Raw genomic sequence first — 20339 nt, forward strand, 5'->3', positions numbered from 1 at the left:
CCTCCCCCAATCAAATGTTCCCGCGGAGGGGGTAATCTGTAGAAACATTAACAGGGTTCTATCTCATGCCTGCTACATGACCAATAACAAGCAGTCACTACTCACTAACATTAACACAGCAACATGGCTTCCCGTGAACAAGACAGGAAACCAATGTGGTTCTTCTGACGAGAGCTTCCGTTCCTCACAATTAGTACATCAACAAATACTGCCAGCTTCATTGGGATAATAAGCTTCTGGTTACCTTTCCGGAGCTAAGCTTATAAATGCTTCTGGTTAAAGAAAGGGAAAATGATAATACTATGCGCACAAGAAGAGAATCAGAACCGTCGAGGAGTTGTAAATATTTTGCCCAAGTGATCTGTTGGTGATTGTCTTGCAGTGCTGGTACTTTGTGTTGTGTTCTGAGAAGAAACAGAACAGATGGTAACTGGATTCTTGGAGATCCTTGCTGTTAAGTGCAGACAGTTTTACACTGACGAAAGATTAGTATCATAGTTGCAGTCTATGCTTGCTTGTGGCAAACCAAATTCAACAGCTCTAACATTTACCTAAAGCTCATTGCAAGCATTGGAAGCAACCACAGCAATCTCTCCAATTCAAAATTCCGTTAACAAACACACACTACAGGAAACACAAGGGTTCCTCAAACTGGTGAGAACATTCATAGGTTCTAGCTGAGAAGTTATCATCAAGATTCAGCAAGGATCAGACCTGTACCTTGACGACCGGCTTCTTGCCCTCCTCCCTTGCGGATTCTTGCCCTCCTCATCCTCCAACTTCTTGCCCTCGTCTACCTCCAGATTCTTGTCCTCCTCCTCTGCCGACTTCTGTGAAATGATTTCATACTCCCTCCGTCCCAAAATAAGTGTCTCAACTTTGTACTAACTTTAGTCTCAACTTTGTAATAACTTTAGTACAAAGTTATACTAAGGTTGAGACACTTATTTTGGGACGAAGGGAGTATATCGTACTCTGAAGTTAAAATGAGATATTAGTTTGTTAGTGCACTCATTTCACCACTGAATTCGCAGTACATGTAGTAACTTGTTCATGGAAAGGTGCATTCTTTGATTTTTCGTTAGGGCATTCTTTGATTGTTTGTTAGTGCACTCATTTCACCACTGAATTCGCAGTACATATTTAGTAACTTGTTCATGGAAAGGTGCAAAATATGTTACCTAACTTCCATATATTGTTTTGGAAGAGTATGTTATTGTTGGTCAAAGATTATATTGGATTGACAGAAAGAAGCTGCAACCCTTTGATCCTCCCTGAAAAACGAAAGTAGCCTGCAGTTGAAATCCTCTAATAACTACCCAGTACGAATCTTTCTTGCATCCAGCTATAGTTTGGCTCTCACTGAAAAATGAAACTAACATTGCAGTTGAAATCCTGAAATAACTCTACCCAGTATGAATCTTTCCTGCATCCAGCCTATAGTTTGAACAGCATGAATGCAGTATTCAAACCATGGTGCCAATATGTGAATTACTAGCACAGTGGTACTAACACATGTTTCTTTTTTGAACTGCGCAGAAAGCACTTGCAGGGTTGAGGAGAATTGATTTAGAAGGGTTGCGGTGGCGTGTTTTTGATGCAAAGGGCCAGGTCAGAATTCTTCTGTTTGTTTCAGTTATGAGGATTTGCCCAGGTCAAAATATTTGGTTATGCAGTAAGTTGCTTTGTCTATGTGATAGGTACTTGGACGGTTGGCATCCCAAATAGCTGTTGTGCTTCAAGGCAAGGACAAGCCAACCTATGCACCTCATGTGGAAGCTGGAGACATGTGTATTGTTCTTAATGCGAAAGATATCTGTGTTACAGGAAGAAAAATGACTGACAAAATTTACTACTGGCATACAGGGTTAGTAATTCTAGCAAATACTTTTTTATACCTTATTTGGTATGATGGTATCATTATATTAAGTTTCTTCTGTCATAGTTTCATGTGCATTTTGCCATTTCCCCAATAGGTATATTGGCCATCTCAAGGAAAGAAAGCTCAAGGACCAGATGGCAAAAGACCCAACTGAAGTGATCCGTAAAGCTGTCATGCGCATGCTTCCCCGCAATAAATTGCGTGATGTAAGTGAAATTTCATTTCTATTTGTTTATAAGGATTGGTCATAGGTTCATCTTTTTTTCTGGTTCAAGATTATATGCTAGCTTTAATTGCTACCAGAATACTCTGTAAGTTGGATTTCAGTATGCATATTCGTGTTGAATCTTCTACTCCCTCCATTCCAAATTAGTTGACTTGGATTTATCTAGATACGGACGTATCTAACACTAAAACATGTCTATATATATCCGTATCTAGACAAATCTAAGTCAACTAATTTGGAACGGAGGGAGTACGTATTAACTAGAATAACAGTTACCCTGTTATAGACCGTGCACTTTTACCATGCGCCATGAACTGGTGATAATGCTATTGTTCTTATTATACGCTGAGCCATGACATGTCAGTCTGTATAACATAAGCAAAAGTCACGAGAGAAGTTCGCCCATGTCAGTCTGTATGTCTGCATGATCAGATTTTTTTTAATTATTTCTGAAGTTCGTTTTGAAATTACCATTTAACACGCACTAGTTTTATGATGGTATACTCAGTTAACACCTCCTGCTTTTGACTCTCCAGGATAGGGATCGTAAGCTGAGGATATTTGCTGAAGGCGAGCATCCGTTTCACGACCGGCCTCTCGAGCCTTTCATCATGCCGCCACGGCAAGTGCGTGAGATGCGCCCCCGGGCAAGACGTGCGATGATAAGGGCACAGAAGAAGGATCAGGACAGGGAAGCTAAGAAAGCCGAGGGAGAAGCAGCTAAGAATGGCAAAGCTGCGGTCGCTGCATAAGTCACCTTCGCTGCAAAGATGATTCGCGCCACTACGGATCTACCCAATGCACTTTCTGAATGATGACCTGTGTCTCTCTTTTCTCTTTGACATGTAGTCTTTCGTGTTGAATTTTCGTAGACAGGGTGCACTAGAATCTTATCAAGCTTTGTTAAGGCAGCAAGATTGCTGAGAAGCCTGTTGAGTTGAGTTGAGAGGCGCTAAACCTGGAAACGCCCAACTCCTCATTCTGAATTTCCTTTTCGATCCTACCTAAACTTGTCAGTGTAATTTTGTATTGCAAATAAAACTCAGTGCATTATGCAAATAAAACTACTTGAGTGGAGCTTGTGCTTCTGTACAAGTAGCAGAAGCAAGAGAGTTTGGATGCGATTTTTTGGATCCATTCTGGTAGGAGGACGTGCCAGGGAAGGGGGCAGGCCATACGTGTTCGTGCTCTGCTCGCGGCACGTGCACAAACCTGCCTCGGTGACTCCTGTAACCACACAGCCGCAGGCGACGGCGACGGATCATGGATCATTTTTCTTCTTCTTCTCCTTCCTTTTTTTTTTTGAGGGAATCTTCTTCTCCTTCCTTGCATGCATGGCATGAACCCGGCTCGGCCCAAGAAGCCGTTCCTGCTGCTGCTGCTGACAGAAACCATTATTTCGGACTACTCGAAATGCTTACTCATTTTCTGTCCTTCAAGAGAGAGGGGTTGAGATTGAGATTGAGAGAGGTGTGCGTGCGTGTGAGACAAGCCTGAGGCCGTGTGCATTGATTAGTGGTGGTGCCCTCGCCCCTCGCCAAAAACGTCCGTTCTCGTCGCTCGTTTTCCCTCCGGCAAGATAATCGGCCAGGGAAAAACATCCTACTCCTGTGGTAGAAAAAGGAGAGGAGCTGGACGTCCAAGGCGTTTGAACGAGCGGCGATACCGGCCGGTGCCGCCGCGGCCTTTTTGTCCACCCATTTCTGCGTCGGGTCTCTTTTATCTTTTCCCCTTTTCCGTGGCCCTCCAATCTCGTACGCCCCGGAAAAGCAAGGCCCGGCCGCTCCAACAACGGGCAACACATCAATCAAAAAAACAAAACGCTACGTGCGCCTGCCGTCGTGCCACACACTCCCGCAACAAAAAAAAAAGTGTCTACACACCAAGTGCACGCATCCAACTTCACACACCACACAACACCATACATACGAACCAACCTATGGTTGAGATGGTTAGGTGGACAGTAGTATCCTCAACCCATCAGAGTTTAAATTCTGGTGCTCGCATTATTTCTGGATTTATTTTAGGATTTCCGACAATACGTTTTCAGTGGGAAAAGACGTTCCCGTCGACGACGAGGCGACTACGGAGGCTATGTAAATCTCAAGATGATATGCCGGCTCAGTCTCTCAAAGGTGCTCACAGAGATAGAGTGTGCGTGTGTGCATTCATAAAGATGAGTGTATGCGTGTGTATATGAGCGCTTGTGTCTGTACTGATGCTAAAAAAACACACTACACCATACATAGTTGCTAAAAAAAATCATGCACACGAATGCACCCAAAAAAATGCTAGAAACACGGGTAGTCTTTGTACACTATGAATACGTATGGATATATTTTGATGTACATGTCGATACGGTACAGATACGTCGTATCGTACCGTCCTGTTGCCTCTTGTTGTAGCACGAAGTGGACCTTGCATGTTTACCCCTTTGCTTCATGTTCATCCTCTTCGCCCGGTCTCTGCATTCTTGTTCTCGATAAAGACCTTCTTCTCCCTTTTGTACATCCATACCATTATTGTTCGATGTACTCTCACCCGGTCTTTCTATTGTCTTCGCGTTCCCATAATTTATTTTCTTCACCGCTTGAATTACTGCGCTTATTTTTTTATGCGTACAACAGATTGTCTGAACATTTTAGTCGGTGCACATTTCTTTTGCACCAATCTCTGCACAAGTCCGTCCCTCAATTCCTTTTATATGATATTTTCACTTTCTTTCTCACTTACTTTACCTTACTTTTCCAAATGACAACAAAGTCTAAATTATACTTATACCGACGTCTCCTTACAGTTGATATATGATCAACATGACTCCATCAACACACCGTCGTCACCTGAAGTTGTTCATACTACTGAGTAAAACAGATTATTCAAATAATAGGTACTTTCGTGCTACTTCACTCATACATCTGATTGTTTCGTCCTCTACTTTTACAAAGGTTATTCATGTTCTTTACTTCCTGTGTTAACTTTCTTTACATATGGCACATGACAGAATAGTCTGAATTATAGCAACAATTCGTTTTAATCAAATTGATTTTATGTTTGATGTTCCAATTTCCCCTCATATTCCTCGGTTTGACTCTATGAACTCCCCACGATCACCTCAATCAGTGCATACTCATGCTTCACACGATTTTAATATACTTAATCACCACTTGCCATCTTCTGTTACTACAGATGAACCAAATGAGGCTGCTTTCAGCCAACACGTGAAAAACAACCGATATGTGATTCATCTACCTTTTTTATGAACTTAGTGCGACAAATTTATCAATGTGTACCTTTTTACTGTTAATTTGGATTATCTTACCAAGTCACGTGACAATTCCGTTCCAGATGTACAACCAACAAACACTTCTCAGTTTTGTGTTCTTGAGAAATCATTGTATGCATATTCAATTCAATGTGCACGAGGGCCGGATTCCATTGTGTGTAGAACATGCTTCAGTAGTATCTTCTACAACTTAATACATATATATGAGAGACGGGCTTAGACATCCGCTCCGGAAGAATCCGAAAGAACACCAAGAAAATTCAAGCGACGCAAGAATTCAACTGTCTATGTGGAGCATGCCTCAACTCATTACTTATACCTTTGCAACTTTGTGCAAGGTATCCCATGTCGGAAGAATAGTAGACCCATGAGAACCGAATGCCCTTCGATAATTCGATTGAGCCTTCACAATGACAATCTGTGTTGTTCGTATTAGTGAGAAGACGATGGTCCTCTAGGGTGTTAGCACGACGACTTTCTGACCGTCTATTGCAATTAGGTTTGTCCGGCTATGGTGATGGACTTGGCGTCTCAGACGGTTTTACGAAAAATGCCTCGACAGCCCTGATACCCCGTTCCTTCCAATCAAATGCATGAATGGCGGCACCCCACATGTTTCCTCTGATTTAGTACGTGCCATTCAAAGAGGCTCTTAAATCCACCTGTGTGATTTGATTCGTCTAGAGATGGACAAGACAAGCATCTGGCTCTCCGTAGCAATTAAGCCCCCATCCCGGCACCCCATGGCCCACACGTCAGTAAAGCAGCAGCAGGCGAAAGCTATAGCTTCCTGCACACTAGTACTACTACTACACGGCCACACGCATACCTCAGCTCACCTCAGCTCAGCCGGAGTCGTACCCCGCTCGCATAATCATAGCCTCCCCTCTCTCCCTTTCCTCCCTCTCGAGGCGCCTCCCCTCCCCTCTCCTCTCACGCTCAGACACGCGAGCACAGCCAAGAAACCAGCCGATGCGAGGGCCAGGAGGAGGAGTTGGGCCCGCGGCGGCGGCGTTCGGCCCCGGCGAGCCGCCCCCGGCCGCGGAGGAGGTGGTGGAGGAGAACTCCGGCGGGGAGGAGGAGGAGGAGGATGGGCTCGAGCTGGGGCTCTACCTCGGCTCCAGGAAGCAGCAGCTGCCGGTGACGCCGGCGCCGTGCCGTATCCTGACGGCCAGGGACCTGCAGCCGGCGGCCGCGCTGTCCCCGGACTCCTCCGTGTCCTCCTCCTCCCCCGCCGCGGCCAAGCCGGAGGAGGGCCCCGCGCCCGCCGCCTCGCCGGGGATCCTCGCCTCCGGCCACCCTCAGAGGTTCGTTCTTGCTCTTCTCTGCCTCTTTGGTAATAAAAAAGAGTAAAAATTTGTGATTCCTCCCGGCCAAAGTTACCAGTTTTGCCTCGCTGCGTCCCTCAAATCCCTGACTTTCTACCACCTCCCTGCAAATCCCGTACCGAAACCTGCAAGATTTTCACTGTCTGAATGAAACTCTCAGCTCTCAACTGCACACCTGCACTACTGCCTACCACTCTAGTTTACTTACACTTCCCAAAATAGTGCAAACAAAAAAGAACCGAGATTATCCGGTGGTTGTTTTGCCATTCTGATGCAGCAAAAACACATCTGTCTGACCACAGTTCGAGATTTGTGCATGGCACTAAAAGGAAACATGATGTGATGTCAGTGTTACCTGATTTGCTGAGCTACTACCCATACCAGCCTCACCTGGACTAATCCAAATTAGTACATGTTTTTTTGGTTTGCCAGCAGCTTTGGAGTGGTGGGATGGCCACCAATAAGAACATTCAGGATGAACAGCCTGTTCGGCCAGGCGAAAGACAATGCCTCCGATGCCGAAACCAAGAAGGCCGCCGCCGATGAGTCCGGCTCACGGAAAGACAAGGAGGAGGGCGAGAAGAAGGGCCGGGTGCCCGGGTGGGTGAAGGTGAACATGGATGGGGAGGTCATTGGGAGGAAGGTGGACCTCAACGCCCATCGCTCCTACAAGACCCTTGCCTTGGCCCTTGAGATCATGTTCACCAAGCCATCCGCCGGTCTTTGCGCCTCTAGTAAGCCTCAATTGACTTCTACTACCTTGTGCATTTCATAATTACACTGATATCAAGATCACATGATAAATCTAAGTGGTAGTACATGAACTTTAGTTCCACACAAATTTGCTCTTATGTTGATTTGTGACATTTGTCACTTCAAGCATTAGGATTTATGGTGCTATACTTCTGAAGTGCAGTGTCTCTGGGCATTCTACTTATAAGCTGACTGCAGATTTAAGTACAAACAGTTCAGTCTTTCTAGCTTTTGATGCATTTCTTATTTGTAACATGGAATTGTCAGATAGCACGAAGTCTCTGAAGCTGTTAGAAAACTCTTGTGAATACCAGATGACATACGAAGACAGGGATGGTGACTGGATGCTTGTTGGAGATGTCCCTTGGGAGTAAGCTCTCTGCACTATGCATCTATTCGGAATGAGTTTTGTACTTACAAGCTTCCAAGTTCCTCGGAATAATTCTCCGGATGTCCTTGTGTGCAGAATGTTTGTTGGCTCCGTGAAGAGGCTAAGGATCATGAGGACATCGGACGCCAGTGGTCTCGGTTAGATTCTTTCTCGCCTCCTTCCTACGATCAACGCGTAGCCAAACATTCAAAAAAAAAGGAGTCTTAATCGCTGTTACTTTTGTCTATAACACGTCTAGCTTGATCTAGAGGGTTTTCAAAGACGACCGCTGTCTTACCACGAAAAAGGCCCTCAACACCGCAATCAGATGACATGCATTTTATTCTGATTATACATTTGATTTGATGCCCCTGTTTTCGCCACCGCAGGGCCACGGTTTCAAGCCAACCACAGAACCGCGGCCTCGACAAGAGGGAGATCATGAGGGCAGCACTCAAGTGAAGAGTCATATATCATCATCTCTGATGAAGCTTCGTCCGAGCGAGCAGCCAGCCGCTGTGATTACCTGTGTGCCTAGTTGAGATAGCAGGAGCTAAGATGTGCTCCTGCCTGATGGTGACTTCTTTCGAGCTAGTATCTATTCTTTTCCTGGCCCCCTTCAGTTCTGTCTACACTTGGTGAAGTGCTAGCATATGTGCTCTTTTTTATGTCATATATGTTTTTTGTGCGACAGAATTGTGCTGTTCTGTTGTGTTGACAAAACGCAGGAGGAATGAAACGCTGGTAGATAGATGGCTCAGTCTTGCGGCAATGTTGTGCCCCTGAACCAACCAACACAAGCATACCAAACAGCTACCCTTGCTCTGCCCCTGCCGGCCGGCCAGAAAGAAGGAGAGCACACGCCCACCGCATGATCTCCGATATGTGTAGACAACATGCTCCGGGCCTGTCTAGATCACAGAAACCTCATGGGAAAACAGCTGATCTCCCGCTCAATTTTGGCAACAGACCCATACATACAGCGACAGCAGCAAGCATACAAGTAGCATAAAAACATACATACAGCGACAGCAGCAAACATACACTGGCCTGCCTGCCTGCCATCCAAATCTTGCATCCCAGGCCCAGCCACCACATGCTCATCCCAGGCCCAGCCACCACTCCAGAATCACATGCACGGAACAGCAGCACACACTAGCGTTCCACCCGACAAAATGTTTCACACGCTGGACGCACCCACCACGCAGGAAGAGCCGTATATAGTTTCAGAAAACCAGATAGATACAGGGAGATAATAAACCGGCTAGGAAAAATATCCCACCAGGCGGCGGGCGGGGCACGCACACGCTGCACAGCTGACGAAACCGACCGCCGCTACTTCATCTGTATGACTCGAGGCGCTTCGGCTTGCTCTGGACGACCGCCTCGATCTTCTCCAGGACCTCCGGGGTCAGCAGCGGGACGACCTCCAGGGCCTTCATGTTCTCCACGATCTGTTGTTCATCACATTGTTGCCGTGACATGTTGATACTCTTGGTTGCAGAAAGAAACAATTAATCTGATGAAGAACAGAGGTGGGTGTGGCGTACGTACCTGGCTCTCTTTGGTGGCTCCAGTGATCACGGACGACACGTTGGGGTTCGACGCGCACCACGCGATGCCCAGCTGGGCCATCGAGACGCCGAGCTCCGAAGCGATGGGTTTGAGCCCGTTCACTTTTCTAAGCGTGTCGTCAACCAAAGACCTGTTGGCCAGGTTCTGGAAAGAGAAACACAACATCCATGTGAGGATCATCCTGGAAATATGCATCGGTTAGGAAAACTGATTTAGCATGGATGTGTCTGTTAGGATTTGGATTACAATACATGAGCATACTTGGAATCTCAAGAATGTAGTGGTATGTGCATCGCTGTTTTCTTAACGGTCATGTTAAGGAGGCGATACAGCTATCCTAAATGCAGTTAAGAAGAAAAGCAGGAATACACGTGTGAATACAGCGACAAAGTTTCCACAGTTACCTTGTAATTATCTAGGGCAAACCGACTTTCAGCAGGTATATTCCCTTTGCTATACTTCCCGGTGAGAACACCTGAAGCTAGAGGGCTCCATGTAGTCAACCCAATGCCATAAGTACTGTAGAGAGGTACAAACTCAGACTCAACCTGCAGTAACACAAAACATTTCTTAGTTTTTGCAACACAATCACACAAATACCTGCATAAATCAACAAATTGTGCCGGCGACAAAAGCAGGGCCGATACTTGCTTAGTTGAATGCCAACGACAGTTCATTACAAACAAGACACACAAAAATGTAACAACGATTCTAGATGTGTGTTTTGGCAGTTCCTTATCAGAATGTTTTATATGAGTGATCTGCTGACATATCGGAAGTACCTATAGTATTGAGTTGCAAAAAAAATACTCCAAGGAAGCAAACAACAATCTGTGAAGTATATAACTAACACTAAATGCTTCTTCTTAGAAGCTAGAGGTGCTAAACTACAAGGCAGTTCATCCCCCAAGGAAGCAAACAACAATCTGTGTAGTAATTTTAATAATCACCAAAACAGTTATGTAAAACAATAAGCGTGTACTTCCACTACCCATCACAGAAAACTCCAAGTCTACTTTAACTAAGCTAAGCTTCTGCCCCCTGTTTAACTATCTGAAACAAGCCTTACAAGAATGCTTATGGGAATTAAAAATACAAGGTTTTAACTAGCTTAGGAGATTTTTATAAAGCAACTTTGATTACTAAGTTGAACCAGCTTATCGAGTTAGCCACAAAGCAGACATCAATCAATTGAATATGCAGATCAGCAGTGACAAGGACAAGCGGTGCCTTTTTAAAATGTCTGGTCAAGACCAATATCAAATTGTCTATTCAATTGAGGTTAACTATCAAACAATGGCCAACTACAACACTATAAGCAACTTTCGTGTGGTCTAAGCTGTCTGAACTTATACCTAACCTTTTATTATCAGCAATGTGATGATGTTTGCGTGGAAAACTTGATGATGCAAAGTATATAAAACAATACGAGCCAGCATCATGGTCTGATTTAGTAGAAGATTTCTAATGGGGAATGGTACTTGCTGTCTACAGAATCCAAAAGGAAATTCCTCTCCTACAATCAATTGTACTACACTACTTCATCAGAGTCAATTAAGTGCCTAAAAGACAAATATACATTCAAATTCACTCCACCGTGAGGCATGGGCTACAGCAGCAGCAGTTGTACTTCTACAATAAATCAAATTATCCCCTACAAATTTCAACGGAGGCACATTTTGGGACATGAAAACATCAGAAAGGACCGGCACTGGCTGGTCAAAGATCCATCAAGTACACATGGATCCACATATCCAACCACTCCAATTCGTCATTGCCAGTCCACTACAACCGATTGACTAATTTAAGATCAACCAGGAAGCAGCTTATTGAGTTAACCAGGAAGCAGGCATCAGCCAATTCCTTTAAAAAAAAAGGCATCAGCCAATTGAATACACAGATCATCTATGACAAGGACGTGTGGTGCCTTTTTTCTGTTTGGCTGAGACCAATATCATTTTATCTATTCGACAACGACACAATATCAAACAATGGTCCCATGTTCCAACAACAACCCTGTAAGCAACTTCTGTGTACCCTAAGCTGTCTGAACTTATACCTAACCTTTCGTTATCAACATTGTGCTGTTGTTGCCTGGAAAACTTAATGATGCAGGAGTATACAAAACAATACCAGCCAGCATCACTACCTAATTTATCAGCCATCCCACTCCAAAGTGATGCACGTCAAATCATGAAAGGTGAGATTTATGCTACCTAACTCCCTTGACTGTAGTAAGTGCTAACTCATATGTTCTACAGTTGCAAAAGGGAAGCTGTCCCCATCACTGAAAATAAAAAAATTGTGCCCCCTTGAGTTAAAAAAAGGCGCAATTGAGGTTGAACCAATTTTCCATGCACTCCTAGATAATACAGTAGTAGATTTCTAATGGGGAAGGCACTTGGTGCCTACAGGATCCCAGAGGAAACTCCTCTCCAACCATCAATTGTACTTCATCAGAGAGTCAATTAAATGCCTACTGTAGAAGACAATTATCCATTCGAATTCACTCCACCATGAGGCATGGGCTACAGCAGCAACAGTTGTACTCCTACAATAAATCAAATTATCCTCTACGAATTTCAACGAAGGCACATTCTGGGACTTGAAAACATCAGAGAGGACTGGGACTGGCTAGTCAAAGATCCAGCAAGTACACATGGATCCATATACCCAACCAATCCAATTCATTATTGCTAATACAGTACCACTCATGGACTAATTTAAGATCAGTACCATTAGAACAGAATTAAGTTGATTTGTTAGGGTATAGCAGAACCGGTTGTAGTACTACATTAAATCAAATTACAGTATCCCCTACGAATTTCAAGGAAGGCACATTTTGGGACTTAAAAACATGGGGAAGGACTGGTACTTGGTGTCTACAGAATCCAATTGAAAATTCCCCAAGTACACTAAACTCCTACAGTAAAGACGAATATCCACTCGAATCCACTCCGACATGATGCATGATCTACAGCAGAAACAATTGTACTCCTACAATAAATCAAGTTATTCCCTAGAAATTTCAAGCAAGGCACATTTTGGGACTTGAAAACAACAAAGAGGACTGGCACTGGCGCGTCAAAGATCCAGCAAGTACACATCGATCCACACATCCAAGATATCATTGCTAATACAGTATATTAGTAAAGTACTACTGATTCACTAATTAAGCATCAAATCGAGATTAGCAACACACTCAAGGGGCCATTGCTAACACCCCAGCACTAGCACAGCACCACTCATGTATGGATTAATTAAACACCAAATCGAGATTAGCAGCAGCAGCAGCAACAGCAGAATGTAGGATGAACTGAAGTAATAACCGAGGCAGCAGCGGCGGTACCTTGTGGCGGGAGAAGAGGTTGTACTCGGGCTGCTCGACGATGGGCCCGACGAGGTCGAGCCGGTTCGCCACCCCCCAGGCCTCGGTGATCTGCTGCGCGGTCCACTCGCTCGTGCCCCAGTAGAACGCCCACCCCTGATCGATCACCCAGTTCATGGCCCGCACCGTCTCCTCGATCGGCGTCGTCGCGTCGGGCCGGTGGCAGTACACGACGTCGACGTACTCCATGTCGAGCCGCTTGAGCGAGGCCTTGAGGCCCTCGACGATGTGCTTGCGGGAGAGGCCCTTGTCGTTGGGGCCCTGGCCGCCCCAGAAGAGCTTGGTGGAGATGACGACGTCGGCGCGGCGCCAGCCCAGGTCCCGGATCGCCTGCCCCATGATCTCCTCCGCGCGGCCGTTGGCGTAGACCTCGGCGTTGTCGAAGAAGTTGACCCCCGCATCCCGGCAGGCCTGGAGGAGGGACTTGGCCTCCTTGACGTCCAGCTGGTTGCCGAAGGTCACCCAGGCCCCGTAGGAGAGCTGGCTCACCCGCAGGCCCGACCGGCCCAGGTTGTTGTACTGCATCTTGGATGGCCGGCGGTGCGCCGCTCGCCGCCGGTGGGGAGGGGTTTCGGTTAGATCTGTGTGCGGTGGTGCAGTGTGCGTTTTGGGGGAGAAGAAGGTGTGTGTGGGGGATGTGGATGTGGGTATTTCTAACTCGGTTGTGGGCTGGCGCATGTGGCAACCGGCGGGCCGGACAGGTGGACCGGGCTGTCGTGGGCCCGCGCGTCAGTGGGAGGGACAGGGGGCTGAGCAGTCGATCCGGTGTCTGGCAGGTGGGGCCACGGAGAGAGCCGCAATTTTTTTTAGTTGAAGAGGAGAGCAGAAAAAGGCAAAAGCGGATCCAAATCCCTCGAGTTCTGGGAATCAGGTGCGGGGTACCGATCGGAAAAAGCAGACAGCGAATCACGCTGGCGCGTGGGCCCGGGGCGCCTTCCGGCCGGCGATCCATTCCAGGCAGAAGAAACACGAGAGTGAGAGAGAGACGACGCAGGTTTTCTTTTTTTTTGAATGAGAAAACAAACTGAAGTGCTGGACGAGGCAGAAAAATGTGGACGCAACGTGGTGTCAGGTGTGGGCGGGCGGCGCCGGTGAGGCGATGCTGCCGTGCCCAAACGAACGATCCCATCTAGTGCACTCCGTCTCCATGTGCGCTCTCTTTGTCACACCCGGATCCGATGCAGCTACACGAGCGCGCCCAGCAGGCAGGCATGCAGACTGATACTTTGGACAAAATAAGAATATATAGCTTTTTTTAGGGGTAAAAACCAGGTTTTATTCACCATAGACCACAGTTGATGGGATACAGATTAGATCACGAGGTTGGCCAAACCAGACGTGACGCTTCAGACCAAGAGAAAGAGAGAACCTGGCCTGGCTAGACCGTGTGCGTCAACCTTTGAAAATAAAACTACAATTAGAATTACCTGCTTTAAGCTTGATCTTGTTGATGATTGCACCAAACTTGCCCCAAGGGCCCTTATGGATGTCGCCATGTCGGCGATGACCTGGTTTGAGTTCGAGGATATGACCAAGTTCTGCACATGAAGATCTTCGGCAAGTGACAAAGCTTCACGACATGCAATGGCCTCTAGAGTTGCCGGATCGTCGACGCCGGTGATCACCAAAAACGGATCTACCCAATAAAATTACCATTCACAAAAGAATATAGCTTTTTTTTCGAGGGATGAAAGAATATAGCTTAAAAAGGGACCAAAACATGGCATGGGCTCGTACGGGGCGAGTTGGGCCTCCACTTCCACTCTCGGGCCGGCTTCGCAAGATCAATTTTCGCTCTCGCACTGTCGTCGCCCTCTTTTCCAGTTTCGGGCTCCCAGTCTGCCGCACCACACACCCCTGCGACCTCACCCGAGAGCGAGCATGCCCCCGCCGCCGCGGCCGCCGGTGGCCGCGCCTGCCCCGGCAGCACCCTGCCCTATCCGCGTCGCGCCCATCCGGCGCCGCCTCCACGCCGTTCCGCGAGCCGTATCTGTCGCGGCCTCCCACGCGCACGACGCCGCGTTCCTCCGCCGCGCCGCCGACGTGGCCGACCGCTCTGCGGGGCTCACCTGCCCGCACCCCAACTTCGGGTGCGTCATCGCCCGGCCCGAGCCCGACGGCCCGGAGGCCCGCGTGGTCGGGGAGGGGTTCCTCTACGCGCAGGGCACGCGCTGCGCCGAGCTCCTCGCCGCCGAGGAGGCCGGCGAGCGCGCCCGCGGCGCGACTGCCTACCTCAACCTCGAGCCGGGCGACTGCTACGGGGACAGCACCGCCGTCTCCTCCCTCGTGCAGGTGCTCGCCTGAATGAACCCCCTTCACTGTCTCCCTTCGATTTCTCTAAGAAGATTGCTAGTATATCTCTGAAGATTGTTATAAAACCAAATGTGAATAGTACTGCAAGCATAATTCTGATCTGTCATAGATAGTGTAGGTTCTATGGGTATAATAAGCCATAATGCTGGATACTTGCTCTCCCTTATCTCAACCCCCTAAATTTCTATGTGTGTTGCAGTGGCAGAGTATTATTCTACTGAAGATGACAACATAAGGGTCTGCAAATTGGGTCCCATTTTTGTGTCCCAATTAGGAGGTTTTGATCGTCGTGAGCTTGCTCGCATGAACACTGATAAAACTAGAAATATATTTTGCTCAACCTTCTTTATTGATAATTTAGTCATACGCATTCAGAGTGATTCTGAATAGTTGTGTAAAAAGATGTCCTAAATGCAGGGAGAAAACTAATGACTTTATCAGGCAGGAATCACAAGAGTTGTGGTGGGCCTTAGACATCCCTTGAAGCACTTGAGAGGGAAAGCGATTCAATCATTGCGAAGTGAAGGCATTCAGGTCGATGTTGTGGGGGAAGATCTCCAGAGCAAATTGTTCAAGGTGACTCTTGGCTTATATTTTCATTCTCAGTTACTATTTTTATTAGCTACAAGGCAAAGTAGCAGTAAGCACTTTGCGAGGGGCACCCTACCTTGTAGTGCTGTTGCATCATTTTTCTCTAGACTAGAAACCATTTTTAGAAGTGGTTTAACAATTTAAAAGTGCAAATATTTGTTTCTGCAATATGAATGCTAAAGAAAAGCACACAACTGGACATGAAGTTCCAGAAATATTTTGTATGCTGTACTTTGAGTAACCATTGGATCTAAATCACTATGCAACCGTGCTTTGTAAGATCATGCGTTGTACGGTTATAGTTTGTGGATGTGACAGCTGACACTAATGATAGAAGTTGTTTTTTTATGTTCTTAGATTATCTTTAACACAAATGCGAATCTCGTAGTGTCCACTTCTATTGATCTATCTGAGTTTAACCAGAAATTCAAGTTCATTAACTTCATTTATAGCATATTGGAAAGAGTGAATACAAAAGGATTATATCTGAGATCATGCATTATTTGCAGCCCATAGGGGACTACTCCTGCTCCATGACTTAAGCAATATGGATATGATGTGCGCATTGTCGCAAGATAGAATGTAACAAAGACAACTGATTCACCAAAGTGTCTAAAATTTCGAGTATAATTACTAACAAATACTGAGCATCTCACCAAAGCTAAGAGCTCCTTGATGCCCTTTTAAGCTGTAGGGTCAGCACCCCTACTGAATGCAAAATACAATGCAGCATAATGATTTAATTTTATTTCATGGTTGTATGCATATATTGTATTGGCAGTCTTGATTTAGGCAGATTTTTAATTCCACCTCTCATTTATTCACTTCACTTCTTTTGTTATGAGTTTTGGAGCACCTACAAACCCCTTCCTTTTTCTTTTCTAATGTGTTTTCATGTTTAACCTAGTAAGCATCTCAGAATATATGTTATCAGTTAGCTCTTTTAGTTTCCTGTGCATTAGGTACTGGTTACTTAGAAGTCGTTTGGCATAGCAATAGATCATGGTTATTGTTCCCCACCAGCTTTTCATATAAGAACATTACAGTGCAGAGAAACATGAACTTAGCCGGCTTGCTAATATGTTTTCATGTGTTCACTGTAGGAAGCTCTTACTTCATGCCTCATCGTAAATGCTCCATTACTTTACCGAGCTGCCTTTCGTGTTCCATTCTCTGTTCTGAAGTATGCTATGACTGCAGATGGTGAGGCCTAGTTTTTTCCATTTGCTCTTTTAGTATGGTTAATTTGTTACATACTACAGCTGAGTATTAATATCCAACTTGCAACTTGCTTCACTTCCATCGATGGAAATGACAGGAAAAATTGCAGCTAGTAGTGGGCATGCGTCTTGGGTAAGCGGCAGAGCATCCAGAGGCCGAGTATTTGAATTGCGTGGAAGAAGTGATGCTGTTATAGTTGGTGGGAATACAGTTCGCCGTGATGGTAATGAAGAAATAATGCAATAAATTCTATTTAGTGTGTTTCACATTGGTGTTCCTTCATAGCATTGAGAGGCTTTTAGTTGTGTTGTAGATCCTCGATTAACTGCAAGGCATGTCAAGGGGCATGTTCCAGTGCGCATTGTAATGTCACAAACTTGTAACCTTCCTGAAGAAGCAAATTTATGGAATGTTCATGAGGCCTATACAATAGTTGCAACACAAAGAGGTGCTCGGAGAGATTTCCAAAAGAAGCTTGCTATGAAGGGTGTTGAAGTAGTGGAATTTGACATGCTAAATCCTAGAGATGTTATGTCATATTGTTATGATCGTGGTTACCTTTCTGTATTATGGGAGTGCGGTGGGACCCTATCAGCTGCTGCTATATCTGCAAGAGTTATTCATAAGGTAAATACTTTTTCTTTCACTATATGGTTGCCGCGTGCATTTACTTATCTATTGAACATATTGCATAGTTCTCCAGAATGTTTATTGGCTGCCTTTGTTTGTTCTAGTTCATTGAGTTCTGGATCTGAAATCAAACCTGGCAATGTTAAGACACTGTTCCATTTTCCATTGCAGTTAAAAAGTTGATAGAGTTATCTTGTGAATTGTTAGGTGAAATTGTACAGTTGTGTTGATTGCCACTACCAAATCTGAATGATATATGGATTTCATGTTATCAGTTGAATTGGTGAACAAGTTATGTTCAATGTCTTTGCAGTTGATTTTCACTTCAGCTTAATCAGCTTCCCGTCTTCTAGAATAAGAATGTTAAAAGGATATTCTTATGACTTGGGTATGCAGATGCTACCCATTTCAGCACTATGTAGACATGCTTTATATCAGGGAGAAACATACTATTGCTTAGTGACTTTTGGGGAGGGACCACACTTTGGACGTAAGTTCTGGGAGGGGACTCACAGAATCGTAGGGATAGTCTATCTGCATTCACTTCCCTAAGCATCTTATATCCACCATGCACCTTGAACATCAGTCAGTCCCCATATGTGCATTAAGTGGTTTCACTTTATTAGGTTTGGTCTTTTTCTTTTTGCCTCTGACTCTGTGTGCATGTTGTATGCCATATTATGATTGAGCTCTGCTTACAACTTCACACTGGTGATTTTTTTTTTGTTCTTCCAACAGGTTTATGCATTCTGTGCTCCAAAAATAATCGGTGGAGTAACTGCTCCAACACCAGTAGGTGACCTAGGGATGAATCAAATGACTCAGGCGATTGATTTAATTGATGTTTCATATGAGCAGGTTATTTCCTTATGTTCTAGTTCTCATATGTTTTCTCCATCAATTATATGTACTTGTTAGTTGCTATACACTTTTATTACACCATGTGTCATGCTTTTCTTGCTGATATATTTCTGTAGAATTCATTAATTCAATAGTCCCCTACTGGCTACCATTTCATCCAGTTTTGGATAAAAGTTCCTGCAAGTCTTATCTTATACTTCCTCCGTCCCTAAATAAGTGTCGCAGATTTAGTATAAAGTTAGTACAACTTTGTACTAAATCGACGACACTTATTTTGGAACGGAGGGAGTATAATTATACAAGTTACACTGTTCCATCGGAGTAACTGTTTGTGAATGTAGGCATATGTATATCATTTTGTTGTAGTAATAGCATCTGCATATGTCCCTCTTAGTTTCATGGCAGTATATTATATATTTCCTTACAATATTGCAGATTGATCGTGACATGCTCATGAGTGGATTCATCCAACCTATTCCTGATCTATCACCTGTAATACCATCTGCGGATGAAATACCTTCAGATGATCCAGAAGTATCTCCGTATGAAACAAATATTATATCCTTTTACAAGACTTGGGATACCTTTGGGGCTTTCTCAAACTTTTCTCCTCATCCAATTGACATGCCTGACGAAAAAGGAGATTGTTTGACATGGCCGACAGTGGAGCACTATTACCAGGTTTCTCTTTCCTGATGTTTGTTAGTGCTACTTTTGTGTCATTCTCTGTGCTTTGAAAATAATACTGGATCATGACGCAATACAACATTTTGTAAACTGCAAACATTACATTAGCATGATAAGTGCACCAGCGAACCCATCAGTAAGCCCAAAAGTTTTTGCAGGCACATAAGTTTGTTGGTGTTGACAATCCTCAAGCAAGCGACATTGTGCAAGAAATAAAGCAGGCAAGGAGCCCCGAAGAAGCTGCTAGAATAGGAAGGACCCGGCAAAGAGAATTCCCTGAATTGGTATATCTGAATATCCTGCTTTAATACTTTCTGAACAGTGACCACTTTGCATACTCTTGATTGGTTATGTAAATCAAACCAGTTCTGTCACTCCTTTTAATTGATTGCATTTCTTTCCCTGTCAGATACGGCCAGACTGGGAGTCTATGAAAATCGATGTGATGTACAGAGCTCTGAAATGCAAGTTTTCAACTTACGCCCACCTGACCGAGATGCTGCTGTCGACGGCTGGATCTGTCCTCGTCGAGGCGTCACCCCATGACTTGTTCTGGGGCGGCGGGCGCGAGGGCGAGGGCCTGAATTACCTGGGTAGACTGCTGATGCAGCTGAGATCAGAGATTCTGGGAACGGTTCGAACGAGCGCTGAGGCTCAAGGACAGGAGACGTGAGGTCTCTGCATGTTCTTGATAGTGTTCCATTTTGTTTTGGTGGACGACACCAAATTTTGTCAAGCCACGGGGTTGCGTTTCTGTTTAGAAGAGAGATGATCTTGTATAACTAATACCACCTGATATGCTCCAGTTTAAAGTGTAAGTTGGTTCAGATGCACAAGTGACGCTCTTCCGACATGCAGAGCCTTGCTCAAATAACAGTTTTTTGTTGACTATTTGAGGCAACAAATGATAGATCCCAAAAAAGGAACATCCATCCACGACGCCAATACGCGAAACAGTGTTGCTAATCTTAGTCGACTGCAGTCGATGCTATATCTGTGAGATCTTGCCTGGAGATTTGTGCAAAACTTTTTTAGCCTTTTCAATTATTATTTTCATTTTTATATGTTAAGTCTTGGTTAAGTCTCAGTTGAGATCTATCCACACCCAATATACTAACGTAGGTTCTGTGTAATCACATGACAACTGCTGAAGCAACCACAGCACAACTCAGAACGCACAAGCAGAACTAGCAGACAAGAGCATGATACAAGCAAGCCTTTCCCTGCCCCC

General features: G+C 45.1%; 4 protein-coding genes across 5 annotated transcripts in view; 3 read left to right on the forward strand and 1 right to left on the reverse strand.

The window, feature by feature from the left end:
- The window catches only part of LOC119318542 (50S ribosomal protein L13-like), a 4715-nt gene extending 1530 nt beyond the window's left edge, over positions 1 to 3185 (forward strand). The window contains exons 2-6 of the mRNA XM_037593113.1: positions 1540 to 1611; positions 1701 to 1867; positions 1977 to 2088; positions 2645 to 2860; positions 2907 to 3185. Coding sequence (XP_037449010.1) covers positions 1540 to 1611; positions 1701 to 1867; positions 1977 to 2088; positions 2645 to 2860 — 567 coding nt within the window. The 3' untranslated portion in view covers positions 2907 to 3185. The remainder of the gene's footprint in view (positions 1 to 1539; positions 1612 to 1700; positions 1868 to 1976; positions 2089 to 2644; positions 2861 to 2906) is intronic.
- A 3025-nt stretch (positions 3186 to 6210) lies between these two features.
- Positions 6211 to 8538, forward strand: LOC119318541 (auxin-responsive protein IAA10-like). Of its 2 annotated transcripts, none has more exons than XM_037593111.1 (5): positions 6211 to 6698; positions 7152 to 7453; positions 7740 to 7842; positions 7939 to 8000; positions 8232 to 8538. In XM_037593111.1, exons 1-5 carry the CDS (start codon positions 6364 to 6366, stop codon positions 8285 to 8287), a joined length of 858 nt encoding a protein of 285 aa, XP_037449008.1. In that variant the 5' UTR covers positions 6211 to 6363; the 3' UTR covers positions 8288 to 8538. The 2 variants fall into 2 exon arrangements, with proteins under 2 accessions (XP_037449008.1, XP_037449009.1); XM_037593112.1 differs by having other exon boundaries at positions 7155 to 7453.
- Positions 8539 to 8772: 234 nt separating this feature from the next.
- Positions 8773 to 13437, reverse strand: LOC119318540 (probable voltage-gated potassium channel subunit beta). Its single transcript, XM_037593110.1, has 4 exons — positions 12767 to 13437; positions 9822 to 9965; positions 9397 to 9561; positions 8773 to 9296 (listed from the first exon to the last, which is right to left on the reverse strand). Exons 1-4 carry the CDS (start codon positions 13328 to 13330, stop codon positions 9183 to 9185), a joined length of 987 nt encoding a protein of 328 aa, XP_037449007.1. The 5' UTR covers positions 13331 to 13437; the 3' UTR covers positions 8773 to 9182.
- A 1222-nt stretch (positions 13438 to 14659) lies between these two features.
- On the forward strand, positions 14660 to 19999 carry LOC119318544 (riboflavin biosynthesis protein PYRR, chloroplastic-like). Its single transcript, XM_037593114.1, has 9 exons — positions 14660 to 15097; positions 15560 to 15694; positions 16813 to 16912; positions 17028 to 17153; positions 17244 to 17557; positions 18299 to 18418; positions 18857 to 19102; positions 19267 to 19392; positions 19518 to 19999. Exons 1-9 carry the CDS (start codon positions 14687 to 14689, stop codon positions 19779 to 19781), a joined length of 1842 nt encoding a protein of 613 aa, XP_037449011.1. The 5' UTR covers positions 14660 to 14686; the 3' UTR covers positions 19782 to 19999.
- Positions 20000 to 20339: the final 340 nt, after the last annotated feature.

Source organism: Triticum dicoccoides, chromosome 6A, assembly GCF_002162155.2.
Source record: "Triticum dicoccoides isolate Atlit2015 ecotype Zavitan chromosome 6A, WEW_v2.0, whole genome shotgun sequence".
Classification (NCBI taxonomy): domain Eukaryota; kingdom Viridiplantae; phylum Streptophyta; class Magnoliopsida; order Poales; family Poaceae; genus Triticum; species Triticum dicoccoides.